The sequence below is a fragment of the Cynocephalus volans genome, chromosome 4 (assembly GCF_027409185.1).
Source record: "Cynocephalus volans isolate mCynVol1 chromosome 4, mCynVol1.pri, whole genome shotgun sequence".
Taxonomy (NCBI): Eukaryota; Metazoa; Chordata; class Mammalia; order Dermoptera; family Cynocephalidae; genus Cynocephalus; species Cynocephalus volans.
Window position 1 is genome coordinate 132,094,198 of NC_084463.1, and position 26,729 is coordinate 132,120,926.

At 34.1% G+C, this 26,729-nt stretch overlaps 1 protein-coding gene across 9 annotated transcripts in view; it reads left to right on the plus strand.

Annotated features, from left to right (window-relative positions):
* The window catches only part of HIPK3 (homeodomain interacting protein kinase 3), a 96,445-nt gene extending 72,217 nt beyond the window's left edge, over positions 1-24,228 (plus strand). For 2 of the 9 annotated variants that reach the window (XM_063095946.1, XM_063095947.1), the window contains exons 4-18: positions 6,633-6,752; positions 7,646-7,732; positions 8,235-8,419; positions 9,693-9,852; positions 10,375-10,498; positions 13,642-13,743; positions 15,012-15,133; positions 15,394-15,521; positions 15,614-15,775; positions 15,932-15,994; positions 16,294-16,593; positions 16,922-17,062; positions 18,738-18,973; positions 19,263-19,390; positions 20,264-24,228. In XM_063095946.1, the coding sequence (XP_062952016.1) occupies positions 6,633-6,752; positions 7,646-7,732; positions 8,235-8,419; positions 9,693-9,852; positions 10,375-10,498; positions 13,642-13,743; positions 15,012-15,133; positions 15,394-15,521; positions 15,614-15,775; positions 15,932-15,994; positions 16,294-16,593; positions 16,922-17,062; positions 18,738-18,973; positions 19,263-19,390; positions 20,264-20,740 (2,535 nt within the window). In that variant the 3' untranslated portion in view covers positions 20,741-24,228. The remainder of the gene's footprint in view (positions 1-6,632; positions 6,753-7,645; positions 7,733-8,234; positions 8,420-9,692; positions 9,853-10,374; positions 10,499-13,641; positions 13,744-15,011; positions 15,134-15,393; positions 15,522-15,613; positions 15,776-15,931; positions 15,995-16,293; positions 16,594-16,921; positions 17,063-18,737; positions 18,974-19,262; positions 19,391-20,263) is intronic. The other 7 variants (XM_063095948.1, XM_063095953.1, XM_063095949.1 and 4 more) reach the window with 7 other exon arrangements.
* The last annotated feature ends 2,501 nt before the right edge of the window (positions 24,229-26,729 follow it).

Here is a 26,729-nt window from a genome sequence, read left to right on the forward strand (position 1 = left end):
GCCTCTCTAAGCTATTAGATAATGTTGTTTGCTAGTGTCTTGATTTTTAATACCAAGATTCTTTTTTGGAGAAATTTTCAACTTATTCATTATTCTTTTAGCATCCCCCTTATTAGACAGATATATACTCAACTCATTTTAATGGAAAATGTTAGTCAAAATTAACAGAGTTATTACATTAATTTTGTCTTTCTGTAATTGTCTCAGTGGATAAATGTACTTTTTATTTAGATGATACACTATTTAGCTTTTAAGCAAGAAAAAGTAGAAACATTTTAAAGCATACATGACATAATCATATAACATGTTCTGCCTTTATTCTGATTTTCAGGGCTTAGTTTTCTATCTCAAAAGGAATAAGAGAGGTTATTAATTTGGGTGACTTAAATATTCCTGAGGTGACTCTAAAAATCATTTAATATTAATTATTAGATTAGATGTTAACATTGACTTTAAACTCTTATCATCTTCTGATGATTTTCTACCCTGAACCTTCTTTTTTAGGTCAGATTTTCTGTATTCACTACCTTCCCTCCTCCATGTTCAGGATACCTCTTAAAAGACAGTTTATATAAAATTTTCCATTCATCCTAACTTCGTTCAGCTTTTTACCCAACTACTAACTTTGATGGAGATGCTAGACTATTATTGCCAGTTCTGAAAGAGATCGTAATCTAATCATAGAGTCCCATAATACCTTAACTGCTGAAGTACTGAGGCAGTGGTCAAATGCAAGAAATATACCTTTGGTTTCGTTTATTGTAATTTATGGCATGCATAGCACCCTGGAGCAGGACACCATATAGTGGCAATTTCAAATTGATTTGCTATTACACTCTGGATTAGGACTTCACATGTCTAGTCCTGGACAACTGATGTTCGCACTGAAAAGGACTCCAGAGATTATCTAGTTCCTGTCCCCCCCTTCCATTTTATGAAGGAGGAAACTGAGGCTCAGAAAAATCAATTGACTTGTCCAAAGTCACAATTGTAATTTTAAAGACAAAGCCTTGACCAAAACCCAATTTTTCTGAATTCTATAATAGATTTCTTTTAAAAAAGAATCTTGGAACAGGTATTATTTTATCCAGATTAACAATATTTTTCTTTTCTTTTTTCTTTCTTTTTCTTTTTCTTTTTTTTGTGGCTGGCTGGTATGGGGATCTGAACCCTTGACCTTGCTGTTATCAGGACCATGCTCTGAGTGAGCTAACTGGCCAGCCTAACTATATTTTTAGAATGTATATCACTTTAATTCCAAATGGATTGGAAAGAAGTCACTAGCTTATAGCATCAGTGGTTTGACAGTTATCAATTTAGTGTTTTAAAAGTTATTTCCCCAAATATTTGAATATAAATGAATGGGAGTGCTGGTGTGGGTATCCTTGTTTTGGTCCCAATCTTAGAGACACTTTATACTCATTTTCCAGTATGATGTTTGCTATATAGGCTTTGATAAATGTCTGTTTTCAAGATAACAGAGCTCCCCTCTTATTCCTAATTTCCTAAGTTGTTTTTGCTTTTGTTTTTAAGTCCTAAATTGGTTTGGGACTCCAAGGTGCTTTTTTTTTTGCATCTCTTAAAGTGCTAGCCTAAGTGTTTTTTTCTTTTTTAATTTTTAGTTTATTTATTAATGTGTTTGATTTTCATAGATTTTCCCCATTTCCCTAGATTATGGTCACCTGATTTAGGATGTGACAGGGCCACCAGTAGAAAATGCCTCTTTCTGTTCCCTCTTCTAGTAACCAGCTGCCTTGATATACTTGAACAACTGAATTGGGGGATTGGTACTTTTAATTTAATTTTTTTTCTTATGGTGGCAGTGCAGTGGCCAATAATAACAATATTACTAATTAATACTTACTGAGCTACTTTATTTATTTTATGTGCCAGGAACTTTACATTAACTCATTTAATGCTCACAATAACCCTATGAGGTACATATTACTATTGCTTCTATTTTACAGATGAGGAAATGAGGATTTGGGGAAGTTAAATAAATAACTTGCCCAACAGCCACACTGGCCAGTTGGCCAAAAAAATAAAATAACTTGCCCAAGAATCTAACACAGGCAGTCTGAACCCAGAAGCTGTTAACATGGACCACCTGTACACTATCATGGATAGTGATATTTCCAAGGCCATATGGCGGGGAGAATTAAAAGGGCCCAACTAAACCCTGCAGTAGTCTATCCCCATTCTCTGACTCTGGCCTTCTTCTGGACTCCACTCCCACCCCATGACTGCCAATCTGCCATCACATGAAGAGGGTTTTTACAGTCTTTGTGTTGTTTCTCTGATTCCTCAACCTCCATTGGTGTTCTAGCCCCAGCTTTGAGTTCCTCCTGGGCTCCTTCCCAGGAGCCAGCAGCTCATGCTAATTTATCATTTTGTCCTATGATAACATTGTGTACAGATATTTATCTCTCAATTTATGTTATAGAAGATATTCTTTTCTTTTTGTTTTGCTTTTATTAATGATTGCCTTTTACAACAGGAGTGCTTCTACATTATAGATACATCACTATTATTTATAAAGAGGGGAAGCTCTCAGCCAGCTTGGAAAATTCAATTCAACATGAGCATACAACAATTTTATATTTTATACCTCTTGTAATATATTCAAAATAATATAAATCTAAAATTGACAGAACCAAAAGGAGAAATAGACACACCCACAATCATAGAGATTTTAGCATATTTCTTTCAGTAATGGAGAGAACAAGTAGATAGAAAAATATCAGTAAGAATATAGATTTAAATATGATTTACTAAGTTGACCTAATGATACAGTTATAGCTGACTACAATCAACAGTACAACCCAAATTGCAGAATACATGCTTTTCAAGTGCACATGGAACATTTACCAAAGTAAAAGACTTCTAATGAAATAGGTTGTAACTTATCTCTTTCTTAACTTTTGTTGATATGTCTTATGTCTAATCTTTACTTAACCTTTTAGTACAATATAAGTTTTTTTATGTTTACAAAGTAGGTGAAAAAAGTTCTTAACCATAGAACTGTAATTATTATAGTCTTAAGAGCCAAATTTGAGTCACCATGAAAAAATATTTAAATTATTTTACTACTTTATTATGGGGTTTGTATTCTAGCCCTTTAATCATCTTTATCGTCTCTTAAGGCTTTTCTAATGCAATTTCCTCTTTGAAATTTACAGTCTGTAATGAGGCTCTGGCCGTGTTGGGAATTTAACATGTGTCATATTTTCTTATATGGAATTTAATTTCCATTCATACACATTCGTGTATTTAGTAGTGTGTTTAGAGAAGGCCCGTGCCACCAATTGATACTGTTCTTGGATCTCTTCCTGTCTTAATTGTAGATATACTGTCTTATCAGTGTTCTATTTACAGAACTTAGCTTATATTTATCAGGGAAATATCAAAAGTATTCTAGGGCATTAAGTAATATTTTAATGGATGGATAGACAATATTTACTTGGTAAATGTTGATTGCTCTTCTAAAATGTTTGTTGGAGTTTACGTAGAATCTTTCCCAGAATTTGTATTTGAATATAAATTCAGCTAAAAGTCTGAATTTATATTCAAATTATATTTGGTAATTTCAAGTCTTATGTAAGAAAAATATAGTTCACTATTTCAATCCCGGAAGAAAAAAAACTCTTCTAAGGTTTCTATTTTTGTCAGGCTATTGGGATTGCAAAGAGACCCATTCAAGCTGGCTCAAGTAAGGGGACATTTATTTATATATGTGGACCATCACAAAAATCCAAGAATGGAACTATGATATTACTAGGTTTTGTGAAGTTTGGAGTAGAAGGTACTTTTGGAATCAAGGCAATGCTAGAGGAATTAATAGGAGTTGGTAGAACTTCATTCTGGTACTTGACCATCAGTGTGACTTAGCTGCTCTTCAAGTGCTTTTATCTGTTCTGATCCTAACTTGCTACTCCCAGTTTCTGGTCACTGCTACCTTTGGTTAGGTTTCATAGCCATCGAACTCCAGATCTGCTCATAACCCTTCATTCAGCTCATTTCCCAACAGAAATTGGTATTTCTTAGTTCACATTTCTGACAATGTAAATCTGATTTGCTTAGCTTATGTCTAGTTGAGTTCACAAGGCCAACTTATGAATTAATTGCTTGTGAGTCAGGTCTCCACTCTTTATCCACAGGAGATGGGGGAGGCAAAGGGTCGCACATTTCATATATTAGGGGTGACAGATGGAGCATTTTTCCTTCAAAAGACCGGGCAGGCATTATGACCAGTAATAAACTCAGGGCCAAAATAAACTCAGAGCTTCACCTGCCACTTTATCGTGTTATGTTTTGTTTTGCAAGTGCCATCCCAACTTCTCAGGTACATTAATTATTCTATTCTCTGTGCTCTTTTAGCACTTTGTTTTCTTCACAGTGACACTTACTAGCTTAATTGCAAATTATGTGCCTAAATATTTATCTAATCTACTGAATTACATGCTTGTGAAGATTGGCACCATGTTTAATTCATCTGCATATCTTTAGCATCTAACACATAATCAATCGAAACTGTGTATGTTTATTGAAATTGAACTGTTGATGGCTTTCCTATCTGATGCAACATCTAGGCACTGAACTCTTAGTCTTTTACCTTCCACTTTGTTTCCTGAAAATAAGGAAGTTAGCTACTTAGTGGGTGGTAGGTGGGGAAGGTGCAGCACTTTAATGAAATGAAGCTAATTTGTAATGTGGAGATTTTCGTTATCATTTCATATAAAATTTCTTATAAATTTCATGTAAAACCAGGGATACAAATATGGATAAAACATATAGACTGTGTTGTCAAGGAGGGTCACACTATAGTAGGAAAAATAGAAATGTGAATATAATTGTAATATCATGTTATAAATACATTAAAGTTTTTATATTCTAGGGGTGGTGGTAGCGCAGGAGAGTAATTACCTCTGGTTGGGATGGTCGGGGAGTCGGTAAGAGTAATTAGGAGGCTTGTGAAATTGTACAACTCAGAATCGAAGAAGAACTGAAATAGGGATGGAGAAGAGGGGACAGTTATGAAAACTGTTAACGAGGTAGCATTTTTACGGTTTGAATGTTGGGAGAGGGTGATGAGGAAGAGGTACTTGTTTGGCATAAATTTCAGGTTTCTGATTTGGGTGGATGATGTTGCTGTTAATCAGGGGACGAAACATTAAAGATTAGCAGATCTGAGGGAAAATCAACTTAGCATATGTACCTGAAGTCCAGCCAGGTGTGGAGAGTTTCAAAATTAGTTGGGTCTGGAGCTCCAGAGCTAGAGATAAAGATTTAGATATAGATTTAGAGATAAAACTGTGGGCAGTTGGGACTTGGAGAAGGAAGGAAGAATGACAAAACTCTGGAAAGCAATGTCATATGAAAAACAAATGGAGGAAGCCAGTTAAAGAGTGTCAAGAAATAGGAAGAGAACCAGAAAAGAATGGTGTCATGGAAATTGAAGGAGCAGAGTTTTTAAGTAAAAAGGTGATAGCCATTAGTATTAAAGTTGGATAAGGACTGCCTGTGACCATTAAATGTGTCTGTTATTAACAGGTCATTATTTATCTTATTGCCATGTCATGAGGATGATAAGAGTAAAATTCAGATTGTACTGTGTTGAGGTGTGAATGGGAAGTGAAATAAGATATGTTATATTTTATGGCTCTTAACTGAGTGAGAAAAGAGGTTTAAATATTTAAGGGAAGTTTCGTGGGTTTTTTTTGAGGATAGAAGATATTGAACATTTTTGTTGTCTGAGGGGAAAGAGCTCATGGATAGGAAGAAATACAAGATGCAGGAGAGGATGGACTAACTGGTAGAGCAAATAAAAAGGGCCTTATGTTCATTCTCGAATACAGGTTAGAGGAGTTGTCTTAAGAAGAATGGATGGAAAGACCATTTTTAGCCCCCAGAGATTTCTCTCTTTTTTAAGCTTCTGTTTATTCCCTATTCTGCCCAATCATTAAATGGGTGAACCAGTATTTGAGGGTCTCCTGTCTACCAGGCACAGTCATGGGTGCTGGAGATATGTAAATAAACAAAACAAAGTCCTTTTCATTGTGGAACTTAGATTCTACTAAGAATGGGGAGAGTGGGGTAAGAAAATGGAAAGTAATGCTATAAAATATCCATGGTACAGAGCAAGGTGGAGAAAAATGCAGTCAGGACAATGGGGGTGCTGTAAAGGTCAGAGCTTGCTGTTATTTATTGTTGGGTTGTGGAAGGCCTCATGAATAAGGTGCTATTTGAGCTAAGAGCTGAAGGAAGCAAGAGAGCCCTGAGGCTTGAGGGTTTTCGTATTTTCCTTGGAAGAGCTCATCTACACCTCGGTCTCTTCCTCTGCAGACACAACTACAAATGTGCCAGTGACTCACAGAAGTATCCCCTCCAAACTTTCACAGTAATAACTCACCCAGTCTTTATCAATCTGAATCTCTCTTGAATCCACTCCTTCTTCTCTGTCCCTACTCAATCACTTAATTCAGACCCCCTCATTTCTCCTCTGGCTTCATCCTCTCATGAAGGGACAGACTATGTCTTTTCATTCTTGACCTAACACCTGGCTAATGTCTGATATATATCCAATTAATGCCTATTGTATGAAAGAATAAACTTTTTTGTAAATTACTTTTCAGATTCGATACATTTCTCAGACTCAAGGTTTACCAGGAGAACAGTTGTTAAATGTGGGTACGAAATCCACAAGATTTTTTTGCAGAGAAACAGATATGTCTCATTCTGGGTGGAGATTAAAGGTAATTCATTTAAAAAAAAATTTAGAAAAAGTTTTGTGAGATGCCTCTTATGCATGAATAGTACCTTCCATGACTATTGTATTTCTTTTTTCTTTTGAGTTTTCTTTTTTTTTTGGCAGTTGGCTGGTATGGGGATCCCAACCTTTGACCTTGGTGTTACAAGACTGTACTCTAAACAACTGAACTAACTGGCCAGCCCCTGAATTTTCATCTTTGAATCTTCCTTCTTTAAGAAAAGAGCCCTCTCAGAATGACTTAGGTCATTCTGTAACCTAACAACATAATTATTAACTCATCTTAAATGGTTTTTGAAACTTTTATGTATATAACTTTATTTGTAGTATGTGCTTATCTTCCCTACTCAGTTCTACATTATTAAGGTTTATAATACAGGGACTGGGGTCGACCCCGTGGCGCACTCGGGAGAGTGTGGCGCTGGGAGTGCAGCAGTGCTCCCGCCGCGGGTTCGGATTCTATATAAGGATGGCCGGAGTGCTCACTGGCTGAGCGCGGTACGGCCAGTCACAAAAAGACAAAAAAAAAATAATAATAATAATAATAATAATACAGGGACTGAATCTAAGCACCTACTACGTATCCTAAGTATGCTAAGAGCCTTTGGCGGATCAGTAAATCCTCAGTGATTAATTTTATAATTAGTTATTTTAAGGACTTGTTATATATGTAATATTTTTCTTGGCCTGAACCAAGCTCTTTTTTTTTTTTTTATACTTTTAAAAATGTATTTTTGATAGTTACTCTTTTGAAACTACTACTAATTGCCTAATTGAATATTCAGTGTATTAGACTAAATGTGCCAGAATTAAAGAAATAGAAATTTACAACTTGTGGGTAATAATATATTATTTTTCCTCTTTGATACATGTGATAAGACACTGGAAGAGCATGAGGCAGAGACAGGAATGAAGTCTAAAGAAGCCAGAAAGTACATATTCAACAGTCTGGAAGATATAGCGCATGTGAGTACCACAGTCACATTTGCTTAAGATGGTAAACTTGAATGCCAAAAGGGCCAAACCATGTTCCTCATTTTCTAAATGACTACAGAGTACTTGTGTTTTTAAGTTCTCAAACAGATGTATAAACTGATTCTAAGTTTTCAGCCTTTCAGGAACTATATCACATTTGTCTTTATCAAATTTTTAATTTACATATCCTGTTATTTAGTAAACAGTATTTGCTTGAAAAGGAAAAATACTAGAAAACAGATTTCTTTTCCCCATATCTCATTAGAAATGGATATTTGTTTAATTAAAAAAGTTTTTTTTTTCTGCTTTGAATCTTATTTGATACCTCAAAATATTTTGAGGATTCTTTAATCTCAATTTTTCTTGTTTCAAAATAATTGTGGTTCCCTGTTCTTTCCTGTGTTACAATTTTTATTTTTAACTGTGAGACTTTAACATGTACTACTCTCTATGGCTTATTTTTAGTTGATGGCTTGAAATTTTGATTTCTTAGGTGAACACAGTGATGGATTTAGAAGGAAGTGATCTTTTGGCTGAGAAAGCTGATAGAAGAGAATTCGTTAGTCTGTTGAAGAAAATGTTGCTGATTGATGCAGATTTAAGAATCACTCCAGCTGAGACTCTGAACCATCCTTTTGTTAATATGAAACATCTTCTAGATTTCCCTCATAGTAACCAGTATGTTATTTTAAAATCTTTTATAGTGGTTTGGGAAAAAGTAATAATATTAGGTCTATTGAAAATCAGTATGTTAGAAAAATGATTTAATTTCTTCATTAAATATAAGTAAACTGAATCAAAAGAGATTAAGCTAATTCAGCCAAGTTCATATAGCTTAGTAAGTGGTAGAGTAGAACTAGAACACAAATCTGAATTGCAGTCTAATGTTCTTTCTCCACAGTACTATACTGAAAATAAGACTGTTTCTTTTAAAAAATTTTTTGTTTCCTTTTTTTTTTTTTGTTATGGCGCCTGGCTGCAACACGGATCAAACCCTGGACGTCAGTGTTGTCAGCACCACACTCTTACTAACTGAGCTAACCAGCCAGCCCCATGCTTTTGTTTTTACATGTCATTCTTACCTTAATAGCCAGGCATACATAAAAGGGAATGTTAACATTTCACTTTTCATAGACCTTAGAGTCTATCCTCTTTTGAGTCCTACAAGCTTCATTTTCCATTTTCTTTCATACCTTTTGCTTTCTTTTTTCCTCATTTTCTCTTCTGCATTGTGGAAGGAAAGGAGGTTTTTTTTAATGGGTTAGTAGAGAAGAATATATGCTCGAATTCCAAGGCTTTATCAGAATTACCTTAGGCAAATCTTGTGAATTCTTTTAGCCCCAGACCTCTTTTTTTATGGGATGAAGAGAGTAAAATAAGTGACTTAAAACAGCTCTCTGTAATATTTTAAGAATATTAAATGAAGAATTATTCTAAAAGTTGATATTTTTATAAAGCCCAATTACATTTTCTCCCCAAATACTTAAAAGTCTTAATGGTTTCCATACACAATAATTTTGAAAATAGCATGATGGCCACATACTTGGTACCATTAATTTATGGTGTGGAGATCTAGAAATTTAGGAAAAATTATTTAGGTTAGGGAATCATAAAAAATTATTGTGTGTTTACCAAATTGTTGTGTACTATTGCCTTGCTGTCTTAAAAAAATATTGCAGGTATAATATATACTTTTATTTTCTTTGAAATGCAACTTTTTTGGGTAGGATTTCCTGTTAGAAATAGTATTTTCTAACAGGAATAGTATATTCCTGTTAGAAATAGTATTTAAATGTTAGAAATAGTATTGGAAACAAGCAGGTTAATTGCAAATCATAGAATTCTTTTCTTTTGGAAATAATTTTTTATTTTGTTAATAAAGCACATTAATTTTCAACTACTTTAAGCATATAAAATAATATTACAATACCTTTTACTTTTTCTTTTGCAGTGTAAAGTCCTGTTTTCATATTATGGATATTTGTAAGTCCCACCCAAATTCATGTGACACAAATAATCACAATAAAACTTCATTTTTAAGACCAGTTGCTTCAAGCAGTACTGCTACTCTGACGGCAAATTTCACTAAAATAGGAACATTAAGAAGTCAGGTAAGAACTTATAGTAATTAATAACTTATATCTTATTTTTTTTTTTTTTATGATGGACTGGCATGGGGATTCAAACCCTTTACCTTGGGTGTTATCAGCACCATGTTCTAACCAAGTGAGCTAACTGGCTAGCACCCGCCCCCCCTTTTAATGATTGCTCATTTTTGCTTTTGAAGTATACTGAAGTTTTGTGTTGGCTGTTAGAAGGTACAGTGTTGGTTAGGTCTTACTATGGCCTCTGTTAAATCTCTAAAATTTCAGGGTAACAACTGGAACATATCTACTCAAATTCATTTTTTTCCTTTTCTCTTTAATTCTCTTAATATCTTTAACCTGCCCTTCTATGGCACAATCAGTTTTTAAATTTTAGTTTGGTCAGCTTGTTTTTGTTCTCATTGTCTGGATCCATTTTTATTTGTAGAGTTATGATTTCAAGAAATGTGTTGGAATTCTGTTTATATAGCATGTATGTAGCAACTAGAAGATGTCTCTGTATAATGAGCTGTACACCGATTGTTTCAGGCATTAACCACATCTGCTCATTCAGTTGTGCATCATGGAATACCTCTGCAGGCGGGAACTGCTCAATTTGGTTGTGGTGATGCTTTTCAGCAGACGCTGATTATCTGTCCCCCAGCTATTCAAGGTATTCTTTCATTGAAATTATACTTTGAATTTAGGCATGCGTTATTTTAAAATGAGTTTAGGCATCTATTCATTAAATATATTGCATAGTTTTTGTTGGATTTGGTGCTACATTTGAATTTAATTTGAGCTGTTTAATAGCCTTTAGATCAATGACACTCATTTCTTGACTGGAGCTCCATTGCAATCATCATTAACAAAATTGGTCACAGGACAATTGTATTGCCTGTAGAATCTAGTATGATAGAATACCGTAATAGAAATTAATGAGCTTGGAAAACTATAGGTTGCCCCATACTAGGTATCACTGCTCTAGATGTTCAGATAAGTATATGAGGATACTTCAAAAAGTTCATGGAAAAATAGAATTAAAAGATAATACAAACCTTTTAAAGAACTTTTCAAAGACCCCTTGTAAAATGTCTATTGTTACTAAACATTAAAATGACTGAGAGCTCAGTTCTTTACAACTTTTGTCAAAGGAGTTTTGTCCCAAAATGTTGAAGCCTTATTCTTTACCCACAGCTTAGGTAAAAAGTAAATTATGAATTGATTTAGAGTAAATTAGCTTGTGTCCCTTCTTTAGATAAAAATAGCAAATTAAATCCTCAAGTGGGATGGGTGGCAGAATGCCTTTGGAGAGGCCATGCATTCTCAAATGGGGAAATCTCTTAGTGGTTCTTAGAGGGCGATAGCAGCAAACCTTGCTACAGGCATAAACAGAATAAAACCCTACTTTCTAGATCCTTTCTTAGAATTTTGTCCTTGCTAGGCTTTACCATTTAGTTATATCTTAAAGCAAGAGGTTTGTTATAAATGGGCCCCTAAATGACTATGTACAACTTAGTGGTAATACTGTATGGTGTAAATGAAAGCAGTTGGTGTTAAGTCGGGACACCTGGAGTCTACTATTTCTGCTATTTGCTGTGTCATTGTAGGCAAGTCTTTACCTGTTTTAGCCCTAGTAAAAGGAAACACTGAACAGGTAATATCTTGGTCATTTCTAGTTCTAATATTTCTGGATTCTGAAGGTCATTTGAATTTTTTATTTGATTTAAGTATTTCAGCAACTTTAAAATTTTTTATTTTAATATCTTCTACAGTGCCTAACAGAGCACCAAAAATATGTTTATTGACTTGATTGGCTGGTAATAAGAGATGTGAAAACAGGTCAAATCTTTAGCTACTGTTGTTCTATCAGTATAGCTTTACTTTCATCTTTTTTATGTATTGGGTTTTGATATAAAGTCTCATTGGGAGAAAAGTTTGTACCACTGAAAGTATAAAAAACAGCAACTTAGATGGTTGCCTCTCAAGATGAAATTGTGGTCCAGTTGTGGTCTCTTGAGTATCTGTGACTGTGACCAAGGGCTGATCTCTGGTAATAAAAATGCCTGCATCATCATATTGCTAGCACTCCCAAAAGATGCTGTTGTGTTTGTTTTTCTCCAAATGTTTACTATAAAAATTTCAAACATATAGAAAAATTGAACAAATAATACAAGGGTACTTCAAAGAGTTCATTTGTGGAAAAATAGAATTAAAAGATAATATGGATCTTTCCATGAACTTTTTGAAGACCCCTCATATAATGTCTTCTACCCTAGATGAAACAAGTGTTAGTATTTTACCATATTTGTGTTATCTGTCTATCTATTGATCTATCTACACGTACATATACCATTTGAAAGTAAGTGGTAGATTTTATGACATTTCACTTCTAAATATTTGAGCATGCAACCCTGATGCTATTTTTTGTTTTTTAATCAGTTATTACTTAAGTGGTGTCTTGACAAATGCGTTTTCAGTTCCTTTTCACTTAGATAAGTTTTTAATCTATACTAATTAATAGGTTCTTTGATTCTTATTATCTCTCCCATATGCCAAAATCAGTTTGTGTCACTCACCTACACTGTTATATTTCATGAAGATTTGGAATAGCTTTTTCTTTTCAAGAGTCTACCTTCTGTTTATAGCAAAAACTTAGGAGACTTATGAGACACATTTCTAAACAAGAGTTGCATATCATTTTTAAAACATTTCAATGAGGTTAGACAAATCTTTTATCTTCTTATGTGTCTTATAATTGATAAAAGTAAGTAACCTTTCTGTGCATATGGTAGCAACTATATGAGTGGTTTATAATAAGGATAAATGAAAGAAAAGGATTAAATACTCTCAGACTCATTAAACCATTAAATGTCAAGAACAATTCTTTTGAATTAGAATTAGTAGTGAGAGGAAGCAAAATATTTGTTAGTTTATGTAACAAGTGCAATTGCAGCAGTAGGACAGACAGGCTCTGTAATATGTTGTTTCATTGTTTCTCACCCTAAATGCTTGCCTTAGAAATGAAAGCTTCCCTCTTATCTCTGTAGAAAACCTCAATATTGGCCATATTACCCTTCTCCCTCATATGTGTCAATCCATTTACAAGAAATATTTAAAAATAATTATTGGGCAGCTTTTGGGTAGTAATTATAGTACTGTTATGAGTTTTATTTTAAAATAAATTTTATGTTTATCCCCTTAAAATTTTTATTTACTTTGGGACTATAGTGTTTAGGTCATACATTTCATATATTTTAGATATTATAGATACAATATATAGGTATACGTATATAGATAGCATATTAATAAAACTATGCTTATTTAAAAAATTTTTTTGGTACAGAAGACTTGTCAAGCTTTTATCCAAAAATATCTGAGAGTAAGTTCTATATATTAAACAAGCATTTAAAATTATTTAGCAACCTGAAAAGTTAGTTATTCATCCTCTCTGGATGAACACTATTATTTTTAGAATCAAATACATTTCAGCAAAATTCTCCTCTGTTGGAACTAAAACAATTTTCATAAGCTTTTTGTGCCCAGCTCTCCAAGTATTAAAACAAATCTAATCAAACAAAGATAAAATTTCAGCTAACCTAATAACTATACAAAAAATTGGAATTGTAACCCACTGTTGAATTTGATTAAAAATTAGATCTCATGAGGAGAGAAGAAAGATATAGGAGAATTATTCTCATCTTAAGGCATTGGTTATGGAGAGAATTTAAGGGCAATGTGATTTTTTGTTTGGATTTGAGAATTCGCTTTGTCTTTTCATCCTTGTCAAAGTGGATTCTGCTTTTTTTCTTGAAGAGATTGTCTATTGCTGCAATATATCTACACTGCCTGGGTGTGCTCTCTACTATAGTCCATTTCTTGGAGAATTTGCTGATCAAGACATGCTTTTTGGAAGGGGTAAGAAGATCAGTTTTTAAAAAAAAGTCTGTAGATTTTTGTTAAACTTAATTCATACCTAGCTCTTCAGGTGAAGCACAGAGTGTAGAAGAACACCCTGGCAGTAAGATAAAAGTCTCTGTGAAGAAAATAATCAGAACAAAAATTAATATTCTCTTTAAGGTTAACACATGTATTTGTGCAATAAAAATTTTAATGTTGTTTTTCAGTAGTAAAAGAAAACAATTGTAGTATCTTTCTCTTACGACCAGAAACATCACTTTTATCCCAAAACTGATTGTATTATGTTGAGATAATCTGCCAGCCCCCCATTTTGAAAGTATTTGCTAAAATAGACTGGAATTATGAAGTAGTAAATTTGTTCTAGTAAATGAGCTTTGTGATTTTGGGGGATGTTCCTTAAATCTGGTTAATCAAAGCTCCAGTTGGGATGTGATTAAAATTGCTGTCTAAAAGTTTAATACTGTAAGACTTGTATTTGCAAGGTGCTTTGTAATATGTGAAACAGAAATATTCACATTAACAGTTACCAGCGTGGTTGGTAATCCTGCTTTCTAATTTTCCTAGTGGGTAAGCAGGATGGTAACATTTTTGTTCTGGAGTTTCAGCAGCATCCCAGGAATACTAGTTGATTAAGCCACATTGGGCAAAGCTTGGTTAAATCATCAAATTAGGCAGAATAGGCTATTATTTGCTTTTCCTTCGGGGATTGAAGTGAATGTGCCACCTCTGAATTTTTGTCTATTATGTAAACCATCATGTCCATTGAATTGTGAAGGTGTGATGCATTCCCCTTTTGCTGACAAGTGTGTAAGATCCTATCATAGTTTAAAATAAGAAAATAGTAAGCATAGCTAAAAGTTTGTATGAATAGCAGAACATTTGCCTGGTAGATTATCAGGATGTTGAGCCAGGTTCACCTTTCCATGTCCTTTATCATAGTGGCAGACCGATTTGAAAAGGAAAATAAAATTACAATAGTAAACTTTAAAAGGAGGTGAAAGGTCTCAAGGAAAATAGATGGTTCAACTTGTATGCATTTTAAAACAGAAAGAGTAGCTTTATAACAATTTTTGGAGTGATGTACTACAAGGTAGATAGGAAGTACCTCGCTTTCTTAGTAGATTGCTTTGTTAGTGTTATGAAAATTTTATGTAGGGAATGGTTTTGTAATCCCAATCAGAATTTAAGCACATTTAAAATAAATTTATAAGTTAAATCAGAGAAAAAATTTTTTTCTTTTGTTTAATAACTGTTCTATTTCACAGGTATTCCTGCAACGCATGGTAAACCCACTAGTTATTCTATAAGGGTAGATAGTACAGTTCCACTTGTAACTCAGGCCCCTGCTGTGCAGCCACTACAGATCCGACCAGGAGTTCTTTCTCAGGTTGGTAATAATTCGTTATTTTTGCATGTTTGCTGTCTTGCTTACACATAAATAGAGGTGCTGATCCATTTGTAGTATATCAGCCTGTGCTGTAGGGAAAAAATGAAAATGACCTGGATGGGAATTCAATCTTTTACGTAGGTTATTGACTTGAACTTTTATAATTGTTAGTTTAGCTGTTCCTTTAATATATTTCTGAGTTTCAGATGTAGTAAAGTTGAATTACTTATTAGTTTTTATTTTGTTTTATTTTGATGCAGCAGACATGGTCTGGTAGAACACAGCAGATGCTGGTACCTACTTGGCAACAGGTAACACCCATGGCTCCTGCTGCTACTACACTAACTTCTGAGGGTGTGGCTAGTTCACAAAGATTTGGAGACTGGGGGTAAGTTAAAAACAAAAATACTTCTTCATGAATAGTTTGCAGAGTAGATCTTGATAAGGAAAGGATTCAATTTTTCTGAATTTTTTCCCTAGGAAATTGATTTCACACAGCAATCATTATAACTCAGTGATGCCACAACCTCTTCTAACCAATCAGATAACTTTATCGGCCCCTCAGCCAATTAGTGTGGGCATTGCACATGTTGTCTGGCCTCAGCCTGCCACTACGAAGAAAAATAAACTGTGCCAGAACAGGTTGGTATTGGTGTTTTAACTTTTTTCTGCATTTTGAGAATTAATCTTTAAAATGAATTTTGCATGTACACTAAAGGGTCACTCTTTTGTATTCAAAATGACCTCTTTGATAGCTTTGTAACAAACACTAAGCTAGCTCCCTTCTCAATTTCTCAGAGGTATTTTGGTAAAACTAATGGAATGGGAGCCAGGAAGAGAGGAAATAAATACTTTCAGTTGGTAAGATTGTTTTTATTGCCCTTTTGATTTGTTGTCTATCTATAATGTAGCAATTGTAGACACTCAGATATCACATTTACCAAAAACAACGACTTAAATGTATTTAAATGCAATATACACTGATATTTCTAGAGATAATATTTTATATTTCACAAAAACTCATGATCTGTATGTTAGTGTTTATATACATGAACTTAAACAAGTGAAGGTTCCCATTGTTCGGTTTAACAATATAACTTAGAAAAATATTATGTACATATTTTGCTTATAGAAATTACAAATTATTCCTTTGGTTGCAGGAGTAATTCATTGCAGAATACCAATATCCCACATTCAGCATTTATTTCTCCAAAGATAATAAATGGAAAAGATGTTGAGGAAGTAAGCTGTATAGACACACGGGACAATCATAATTCAGAAGGAGAGGCAAGAAGTTGCTGTGAAACATCTATCAGACAGGACTCTGATTCATCAGTTTCAGACAAACAGCGGCAAACCATCATCATTGCTGACTCCCCGAGTCCTGCAGTGAGTGTGATAACTATCAGCAGTGACACTGATGAGGAAGAGTCGTCATCACAGAGACATTCACTCAGAGAGTAAGTTGTTAAATGCTGCATCCTTAAAGAGTAATGAAGGCGCCCTCTGGTGTGCTGAAAAACAACTTCCTGTGACATTCCTTGTCTATCAATGTCCTTTGAAGTAAAACCTTCAAATTAGATAATCAGGTTCTAGATAGAGGGAACTTCCTGAATGGTATTTAGCATGATTATTATAGCATTTCCCCTGAATTTATAAGCTTTTCATTTTTGTCAATGTAGATTATTCTTAACTGTTTCATATCCTTAATTAAAAATGTAAATTTTGGCTATTTGGAGAATATCTTCTCATTTTTGACCCATGTTTTTCCCTTCCCTCTTCCACTAGATGTAAAGGTAGTCTAGATTGTGAAGCTTGCCAGAGCACTTTGAATATTGATCGGATGTGTTCATTAAGTAGTCCTGATAGTACTCTGAGCACCAGCTCCTCAGGGCAGTCCAGCCCATCCCCTTGCAAGAGACCAAGCAGGTAAAAGAATTTTAACAGTAGTATATAATAAATATTAAGTCTACTAGAAAGCCTGTCATTTCTTTTTGTTGTTTTTTAAATTAATAAGTACCAGCCAGTTTACCACAGTGACTTTTGTCTTGAACACAATTTTTGAACTAGATCACTTTTTATAAACTCAGATTTTTAGTAGTCATTTTCTTTACTGTTATCAAACAGCTCTAAATGAAGAATTGAGGTTCTAATAATGATATTTAAAGAATCATCTGTTTCTGAAAGGATAAAAAAACTACATTCTCAACTTTAGTTCCACAGACTACTGTTATAACTTAAATTTGGAATAAAAACATACAATTTCGCAAAATAAAAAAGGACTATTTTGCATAATGAAGTGCTGATTAGCCCACTGTAGAGTATCCACTATGATATTTTCACCCATTGGTGTCTGATTTGCATGGTTTCCTCCATATTTCTTTGCCCAGCCTTCCTTTTGGCTAGGGACATGCACTGCTACTAAAATAGCAAGCTTCTAACCAGCGTGATGTACTAACACATTAAGAGATAAGCCACAGAAATTTCTGTGAAATTCATTTGATTTCAGCTTGTGGAAATTCTTTTTTTTTAGTAAGCAACAACATTTGAAAAAATTGTCTTAGTTTTATACATTTGTTTTCTCTTTTTGCTTAGTTAGGAAATATGGTATCAAATATGTATAGCCAAAGCTCTGTGAAAGAAATAAAGAAGTTTTGATAAATTCTCTTTTTATAAGTTGCTTAGAATGTGGTCTGAAAGTTGATATATATGTACATATACATAAATACACACACAGATATAAAATATGTATATACATATGTACATATAAGATATATAAATAAAAATAAAATGTAAGTATTAAAAAAAGATGCTTCAAATTGCTAAATATGAAAAGAGAGATTAAAACAGACAATAAATACTGTAGAAATCCCAAGGAGAGAGAGATTGTCAGGGCCTGAAGGGGTCAGGAAGAAAAGAGAAATATGGGACTATGGCTAGGACTTCAGAGAAGTGGGGAATACCTGGTTAGTTAAAAGGACCCATATGCTATATGTACTGTGAAAGGCATATTTCCGAACATTTGAATTTAATTTGTAATATTCAAGTCACATGCTTTTGTATGTTTGTGCATTTCATTTAAATTATCCAGAGCCAGGCCGAGCCCGTGGCGCACTCGGGAGAGTGCGGCGCTGGAAGCGCGGCGACGCTCCCGCCGCGGGTTCGGATCCTATATAGGAATGGCTGGTGCACTCACTGGCTGAGTGCCGGTCATGAAAAAGACAAAAAAAAATAAAAAATAAAAATAATAATAATAAATAAATAAATTATCCAGAGCCATGCTTCTTTTGTCATCTCTTGATGAAATTATTGGAATTTTTAGAGAGGAATTTTACGAATTGCTGCTAAGGATCAAGTGGGAAGAGAAAAGAGAAAAATTAAGTGATGTTCCTGAAATAGGAAAGGATTAAGTTTAGCAGTTTGAATAGAGAATTAATTTGAGGCCTGGAAATTCTGTGAAAAAATGCTACTGGACAAAGAAGGTGTAATTATAAATAAAGTAACTGAATAAGATTCTTATCAGTTTGCTGGAGTCTGGATATTACTTAAGTTTAGATTTAAAGTTGGAAAAAATGTCATTCATAAAAATGCTTTCTTGTTGTAGTATGTCAGATGAAGAGCAGGAAAGTGGTTGTGATACTGTGGATGGCTCTCCAACATCAGACTCTTCAGGGCATGACAGTCCATTTGCAGACAGTAGTTATGTGGAAGACACTCATCAAAACACAGAACTGATAACCTCTGCTGACACAGAAACCAAGCCAGCTGTTTGTACGGTTGTGGTGCCACCAATGGGACTAGAAAATGGATTAAATGCCGATGAGCATATGGCAAACAGAGGTAAACTGAGACCTCCTATTTCCCTGATTATCCTTTGAAGGGACTTAATTAGGAACATCAGAGAACAGGACTGCCAAAAGTCATCTCTGAATTTCTAACTTCTGTATCTATTATACAGAAGAAATCTCTTCTAATATCATCCAGTGCTTGGGAACCATGAGCTCTCTTTTCTTTTTATTTAATTTTAAGTTTTTCAAATCACTATTGTGTAAAATATCTAAAGACCTTTCTAATTTTTATTAGAGATGGAAAAAAACCATCAACTCTCTAATATTGTGTTTGTTGCTAGATTCTATATGCCAGCCATTAATAAAAGGACGATCTGCCCCTGGAAGATTAAACCAGCCTTCTGCAGTGGGTAATCGTCAGCAAAAATTGACATCAGCATTCCAGCAGCAGCATTTGAATTTCAGTCAGGTATGTTTATTAGTGTATTTGTATGAGCCTTTGGGATTCATATTTAATGTTTTTGTTTGTTTGTTTTGTTTTTTTCCCACTTGAGGGGAGAAAGATTCTGAAAGCAGATGCAGTCTTAATAAATTTTTCCATTTTCATTATTGCAAGTGACTAAAGAGTACTAGCCTAGTAATAGGATAATTAAGCTAATTACTCATAGAACTTGTATTCTTATTCAGAAAGATTAAGCTCTTAGATTCCCTCAGATAACTTTTTAGTGTATTTGTTGTCTCAGACCCTTTAAAGCAGAATGTACACTAGTGGATCGATGGCTACATTCCTTATGTTGTTAGTAGTAGCAATCATCTAACCTGATGAGTTCTTTCCATCTTTTCAACACTGTGCTTGGCAGTTGTACTTCAGTTGGGGAAAGAAAAGATCACAGGAATGGAGTCAGACCTGAATACTACATTTAAGAGCAAAGTATTTGCTATGTACTGTATAATACCTTGGCAAGGTTTCTTCAACAAATCTAAAGCACAGTTAATGGGAATAATATTTGTATCATGGGGTTGCTTTGGAATTAAATAATGTCATGTTTGTAAGGTGTTAGCTTTACATATAAGTGCTCCACAAATGGTAATTATTAATAGTGATGGGGATAGCGTTAGCAATAGTAGTGGCAGTGTTAATATGTAATAATAAATATTAAAATGTTAGTACTAATATATATAAAATCGGTATTTTTCTCTCCTCTACTTAGTACAAGCTAGTTCTGAGAGATCCACTATGAGTTATCAATCACAGAGAGTATATTGTAATATCCCTTTCTTTCTTTCTTTCCTTTTATCTTATAAAATATGTTATTCAATCATTTTGTGTGTGTGTGGATAGGTTCAGCACTTTGGATCTGGGCATCAAGAGTGGAATGGAAACTTTGGGCATCGAAGACAGCAAGCTTATATCCCTGCTGGTGTTACAAGTAATCCATTCACTCTCTCTCATGGAAGTCCCAATCACACAGCAGTGCATGCCCATCTTTCTGGAAACGCGCACCTTGGAGGACAGCCTACTCTACTTTCATACCCATCATCAGCTACCTTCAGTAGTGCTGCACCAGTGGCCCACCTCTTAGCCTCTCCATGTACCTCAAGACCTATGTTACAGCATCCAACTTATAATATCTCCCATCCCAGTGGCATAGTTCACCAAGTTCCAGTGGGCATAAATCCCCGTCTGTTACCATCCCCAACCATTCATCAGACTCAATACAAACCAATCTTCCCACCACATTCTTACATTGCAGCATCACCTGCATATACTGGATTTCCATTGAGTCCAACAAAACTCAGCCAGTATCCATATATGTGAAAACTCAAAAACAGTATATTGAGGAAGCTCAATGATACAAACATTTGATTAAAAATAAAAACATGGTATTTAATAAATATTAGCCATGGCACAAGAAAATTATTTTTGAATCATGTAGACTTGGGTGCAATTTAAACAACTTTGAGCTTTAAAAAAACTCACTTTTGATGTGTTTTGCACATTTGGTATAACTTGTCTTTGGTCATGTTATCTTCTTATGTAGTAACTCTAGACAGGTGACTTATGGGGGCAGAAGTCCAGTTTTGCTCCTGCTATTTTTTATAAATTGCCTTCTAACTAGTGCAAGACACGTCCACATTTGGGAAGCCATTCTGTATACAGACTTAGAGCAACAGATGCACATATGTCAGAATTACAGCATACAAGTGAATTGTATTATCTGTGTCTTAGTGTATAAATGTTGGTCACTTACCTAAGAAATTGAGCTATTGTTCTTTACATTTGCATGTGTCTTTTGCATGGGCAAAATGTTGCCTAGACTTTGCTCTTAAATGTTGTTCTAATAATCTCAGCTGCATTGTAAACCGTTCCCACACATAGTGCCTTAAATATTTGAGGTTGTTAATGTTATTATCTATATATAAATGTTGAGGACTGCAGCACTTAAATTCAGACCTACTCTTTAGTTTTCTTTTGATAGAGTAATGTTCATTTCTAGTTTTGTGTGGTATGATTTCAGGTAGTAGCTGTTTTTTCTTTATTAAGAGGGCAGCATGTTTGCTGTAGCTGAATTCTGCTGTCTGATTTTTCAGAATGATCTAGCTTCAAGAAAAGCAAGCAGTTAGTAGTGCTTAAGAAAAATTGATTCAGTATCTAATGGATAGTTGATAACTGTCACAGCACAGCATTTTATATACTGTTAAGTGAAACTGCAATACAATCTAAGTTTATTTTGGGAGTGTTTGCTGTATAATTGGACTTAATAAAATGTTTAGAGGTACAGTAGGCATGACTTTGAGTAGATAATGAAAGAAAATGCAAAATGCTCATTGATTCATGATGTGGTTTCATCTTAGCTTGGGCAAACCATGCAGTATTTAATAAGTAGTAGCAGAATATTTACTATTGAAGCTTGAAAAGATGTGAGTTCTTTGTGTGCAATTTTTCATTTATGCATGTTGAAAGGGTTTTTTTGTTTTTTGGGGTTTTTTAAAAGTATTTTTACATTGTAGTTCTTGTTTTGCTTGTTGGTGGTGTTTGCTTATTTAATACATTCCGTCAGGGACAGAAATTACATGCTTTTTTTTCCTTGGAAGTGTGTCTTGGGTTTTTCCTTCCTTTATTTTTTCTTCTTTTTTTGGTGGTGGTGGTGGTTATGTTTAAATGAAGTTGCTTTTACAGCACCAAAGACTTAATCATCAATTTCGTATATAAAAGGTAGCTACTTTTTGCATAGACCTCAAGTATATTGTAGAATAGAGGTGGAATTTAAGGAAAGGTATTAAACAGAGGCTGTGTTTTAGCTTACAGGCAAGTAATAAATTGTATCATTTATCTTGAATGTATCATAGATAAGCTGCTATATAACGATTGCCACTTCAGATAGCTGTGAAATTAGGTGATTAACTAGTTGTTATTTAGCCTTCTAATTTCTGTATAAGTCAAATTACATGAAATAGAAGTTGGGGTTTTGATTTTTTACTTTGCTTTTCTGTTTGGAGTGTCATTGTAACTACTGTATTGTAAATGATGGAAAATAATTGCATATGTTATTTTGGGGTGTGTTATTTGCATCAGTATTTTATCTCTATTAATGTTTGTGCTCATCACTGCATATAAAAAAACTTGGATGTATCAATGTAACTTAATTTTTTTATTTTCATACTGGCATTGTAGACACTTGAGAAAGCTGTATCTTGCAGGCTTGACTTAACTTTTTTTCCTTAAAAATCTGGAATATAATCTTACAGCATTTACTGGAATAAACAGTACAAAGCATTTGAGTGTAAAACTCTCCAAATGTTTTGGATTTACAGCGTTTCTTTGATAAATGAATTGCATACCACTAGTACAGCTCTAATACAGTGTTGACAATAAGCTAATAATGGATAAACTTTTCTTTACTCCATTAACACAAGCAGTGTTTTATTTAATGATCATCAGTGAAATTAATGTGCCTGAAATTGATTTTAAAAATTACAGTATTAGATCATAAAATAAAAACCAGCAGTACATTTTTAGTCACACTGAAAATGAAGGACTTAATTTTCCCCACAAGTTTCAGTGTTTTTAGTAATCAATTCTATGCATTTTATATAAATAGAAATATATATATATATAATACACATACAAAAGGAGTAGCCTAAGATTAATTTAAAAGATTATTTACAGATGACAAATTTATGGAGTCACTATTTAAGTAAATTTGCTGCCCTCCACAGCCTTCTAATTTTATTTATATGGTCCAGCAGATTACTGGTATCTGCTCACTTCTTGGAAAAGAATCAATGCTGGCAATGGATGTTTCAGAAACACCAAGTGTAAAGATTGATTGTATCACAGCAGGTACAAACCAGCGCAGTTTTCTTTTTGTTCAGGGCCATGTTTACTACCCTGAAATGTCGTATTTTCTGTATATAAGTTTGAAGACTGAGGTAGTCTTGTCAAATTGACAGTAAATGATAAACTTCAGCATTTTCATATTACAGTAGTAATGTTTGGTAAAGGCATATCCCAGTTCACTGCTTTTAATTAATTGCAATCATGGGCTTTTTAATGTGTTTAAAAATAAATTCAAAATTCTGCTGAAGTCTAAATTTAGCATATTGACAAAAATTGGCTTTTTTTTAACCCTCTTTAAAACAATTTTTATTAGTTTTCTTTGGTTTTAATGCTTTCTTAAATAAAACACTGCATAATTTCCAAGTTGCGTATTTGCATACTATTTTAATTTGCAAATTATTTTTTGTCAAATAAAGTGATATTTAGTTGTTTTTTCTTTCCTTCAGGGTGTTTAATTAAATATGTTACTGTATTAGCAAAACCTTTTCATTTTTTAAATGCCTACTGCTAATATTAAATGCCTACTGCTAATATTAAACTTGGTTTGTTTTAAGTAAAAGTTAAATCATACACTGCAAGGTGTAGGAAGATTTGTTTTAATGAACCCAATGATATAGATTTGATTACTAAGTTTGAACTGTCAACTGTTTAACAATTTTAGACTTGTGGCTTTCTTTCTTTGGTTTGTTTTTGCTTTTATTTCTATGCTACACTAGTTTGCCATGTAGCAATTGCACTGTGCAATATTACAATAAGGACTGGGAAAATTTTATGGATGTAATGTCTATTACGGTTTGCGATAGTATTTCTCTCTAGTTCTCAGTGATTTAAATGTGACCAAGCCTTCTGTACTTTGTCACAAAAAGCGGGTTTTCCAGGTGACTATTTTGGTGAGTGTCAAAATAAGAATTTATGGTGTATTACTGTCGATTCACTTTGAATTAAAATATATATATTGCAGCAAACAGCCTATTGACTTTTTTTTTCACCACCAGTACTGCCTTCAGGGTAGGGAAGGGAAAGGTTAACAGTTTTGAGTACCTAACTTATGTCATCTCATTTGTCACCTTGTGAGATAAGTATTATTATCTTTGTTATATGAATGAGGTCATAGGCACAAAATATTCAGGTAACTTGCCCAAAGTCACATTTTTTTTTTTTTTTAAGATGACTGGTAAGGGAATCTTAACCCTTGACTTGGTGTTGTCAGCACCACGCTCACCCAGTGAGCTAACTGACCATCCCTATATGGGATCAGAACCTGCGGCCTTGGTGTTATCAGCACCACACTTTCCCGAGTGAGCCACAGGCCGGCCCCAAAGTCACATTGTTAGTGAGTATGAATCTGAAATATGAAACTATCTAACCATAACTAATGTACTTTCCACCATAACTACTTTCCCACCAGTTCTTCTTTTATTTTTATTTTATTTCAACTCACCAGTTCTTTTTAAACCCAAGACTTAGGCAGTGTGCCAGAAGTACCTGTAACCAGCGGATAACCATAGCTCATTTCCCTTGAATATTAGGTTTTCTTGAATATTTTTTGATGGAAATATTTCTGTTCAATATGCATCAATGAAGAAAAGGGAATTCATGTGCATTTTTAAGATATAAAACACGAGACATTGCAAGTGTATAATTGTAGTAGGCTAATTTAAATTGTTTCCTCAAATACCACCTCATATTCAAGGATCTAACTTTAGAGGAACATCAGTAGGAATTTTCGGGAGAGGACTCCACCAGAACACAGTGATAAGAATACATATTTTCAATCTTTTAAATTGAAATATATAACATGTATGCACGCTTTGACATCTGGCTTCTTTCATTCAACATTTTATTTGTAAGAGATATCTGTGTTATTGTGTGCAGTTGTTCATTTATACTCACTGCTATATTAGTATTCCTTTGTGTATGTATACCACAATTTATTTTGTTGATAGGCACTTTAATAGTTTCCACTTTTTGGCTATTGTGAATAGTGCTGCTATGAATATTTTTGTCCGTATCTTTTGTGAACATATGCATGCATTTTCTTTGAATATACATGTATGGAATTACTAGGTCATATGGTATACATGTTTCACTTTATTAGATACCACTAAACTGTCTCCCAATGTAGTTAAATTAATTTACACTCATCAGCAATATATGAGGGTTCTAGTTGCCTTACATCCTCACAAATACTTCTTTTTTGGTTTCTTTTGTTTTAGTCATTCTCATGAGGGCGAGTTGCTCAAAATATCATGAACATTTTCATTTAAGCCAAAGCACTGATCCTATGTATAGATGAAATCTAGATTTTGTAATTTACTTGAAAGTGAATTGGCCTCTTAAGAATGCTAAGAAGTATTCAGTTATTTAAGTGGATCTAGGAATATAAAATATTTTTTTCTAAAGGGAGGTGGTAATAAGATGGAAAAAGTCTTTGAACAACACATTTAAACCATTAAGCCAGTAAATACTGAGCACAATGCCTGGGACATAGTAGGTATGCGGTGAGTCATATTATGTTCTAAGCACTATATGCTGAGCACATATACCAGTGGACAAAACAGAAGGTTCTTTAGCTCATATGATCTTACCTTTTGTGGGGGAGACAGACTAAACAAGTAAACAGGTAACTAAGTTCAGGTAGGATGGTGAAGAAAATAGAATGTAGTGCTAGGGTAACTAAAGGGGGCATGTCAAGGAATGTCTCAGTGAGAAGGTGACATCTGAGCTGTGACAAGGAGAATGTTAGTCAGCCATGCAGGAGAAGAATATCTCTGGCAGAGGGAGCAGCAAGTACAAAGGCCTTTGTCAGGAATGAGCTTTTAATATGAACAAAACAGGAAGGTGGCCAGTATAGTCAGGGCATAGTGTGTGAGTAGGGGGCAGGAGGTAGAAAATGCCACTATACAGATGGGCATGAAGGCCTTTTGCCAAAGAAAGTGTAGATTTAATTCCTTTTATTGTGGAAAGCCATGGAAGGATTTTAAGTAGGCAAACAGTGTGACCTAATTTTTATATTTTAAAGATCAGTCTGGCTGTCATATGGAGAATAGATTGCAGGTCCAGAGCAGAAGCTGGAAGACTAGAGAGGAGGTTGTTGAAGTAGTTCAGATGGGAGGTGGGTAAATACCAGTCTTTTATTTGTACTACTAATATTTTCTCCTAGTCTGTGACTTGCCCTTTTATTTTTTTAACAGGGTGTTTGGAAGAACAAAAGTTTTGAATTTTGATGAAGCCCAATTTATCAGTGTTTTCTTTTATGGTTTGTGTTTTTTGTGTCCTTAGACATTTTTGCCTGTGACAAATTTGCGAAGACTTTCTCCTATCATGTTTTCTTCTAGGAATTTTGTAGTTTTAGCATTTATTAGATCCGTGGTCCATTTTATGTTAATTTTGGTGTCAACCTTTTATTTTAATGGCATTATTTTATCCTATTGAATACCTACAGTTACACCTAATTTGAAGCATG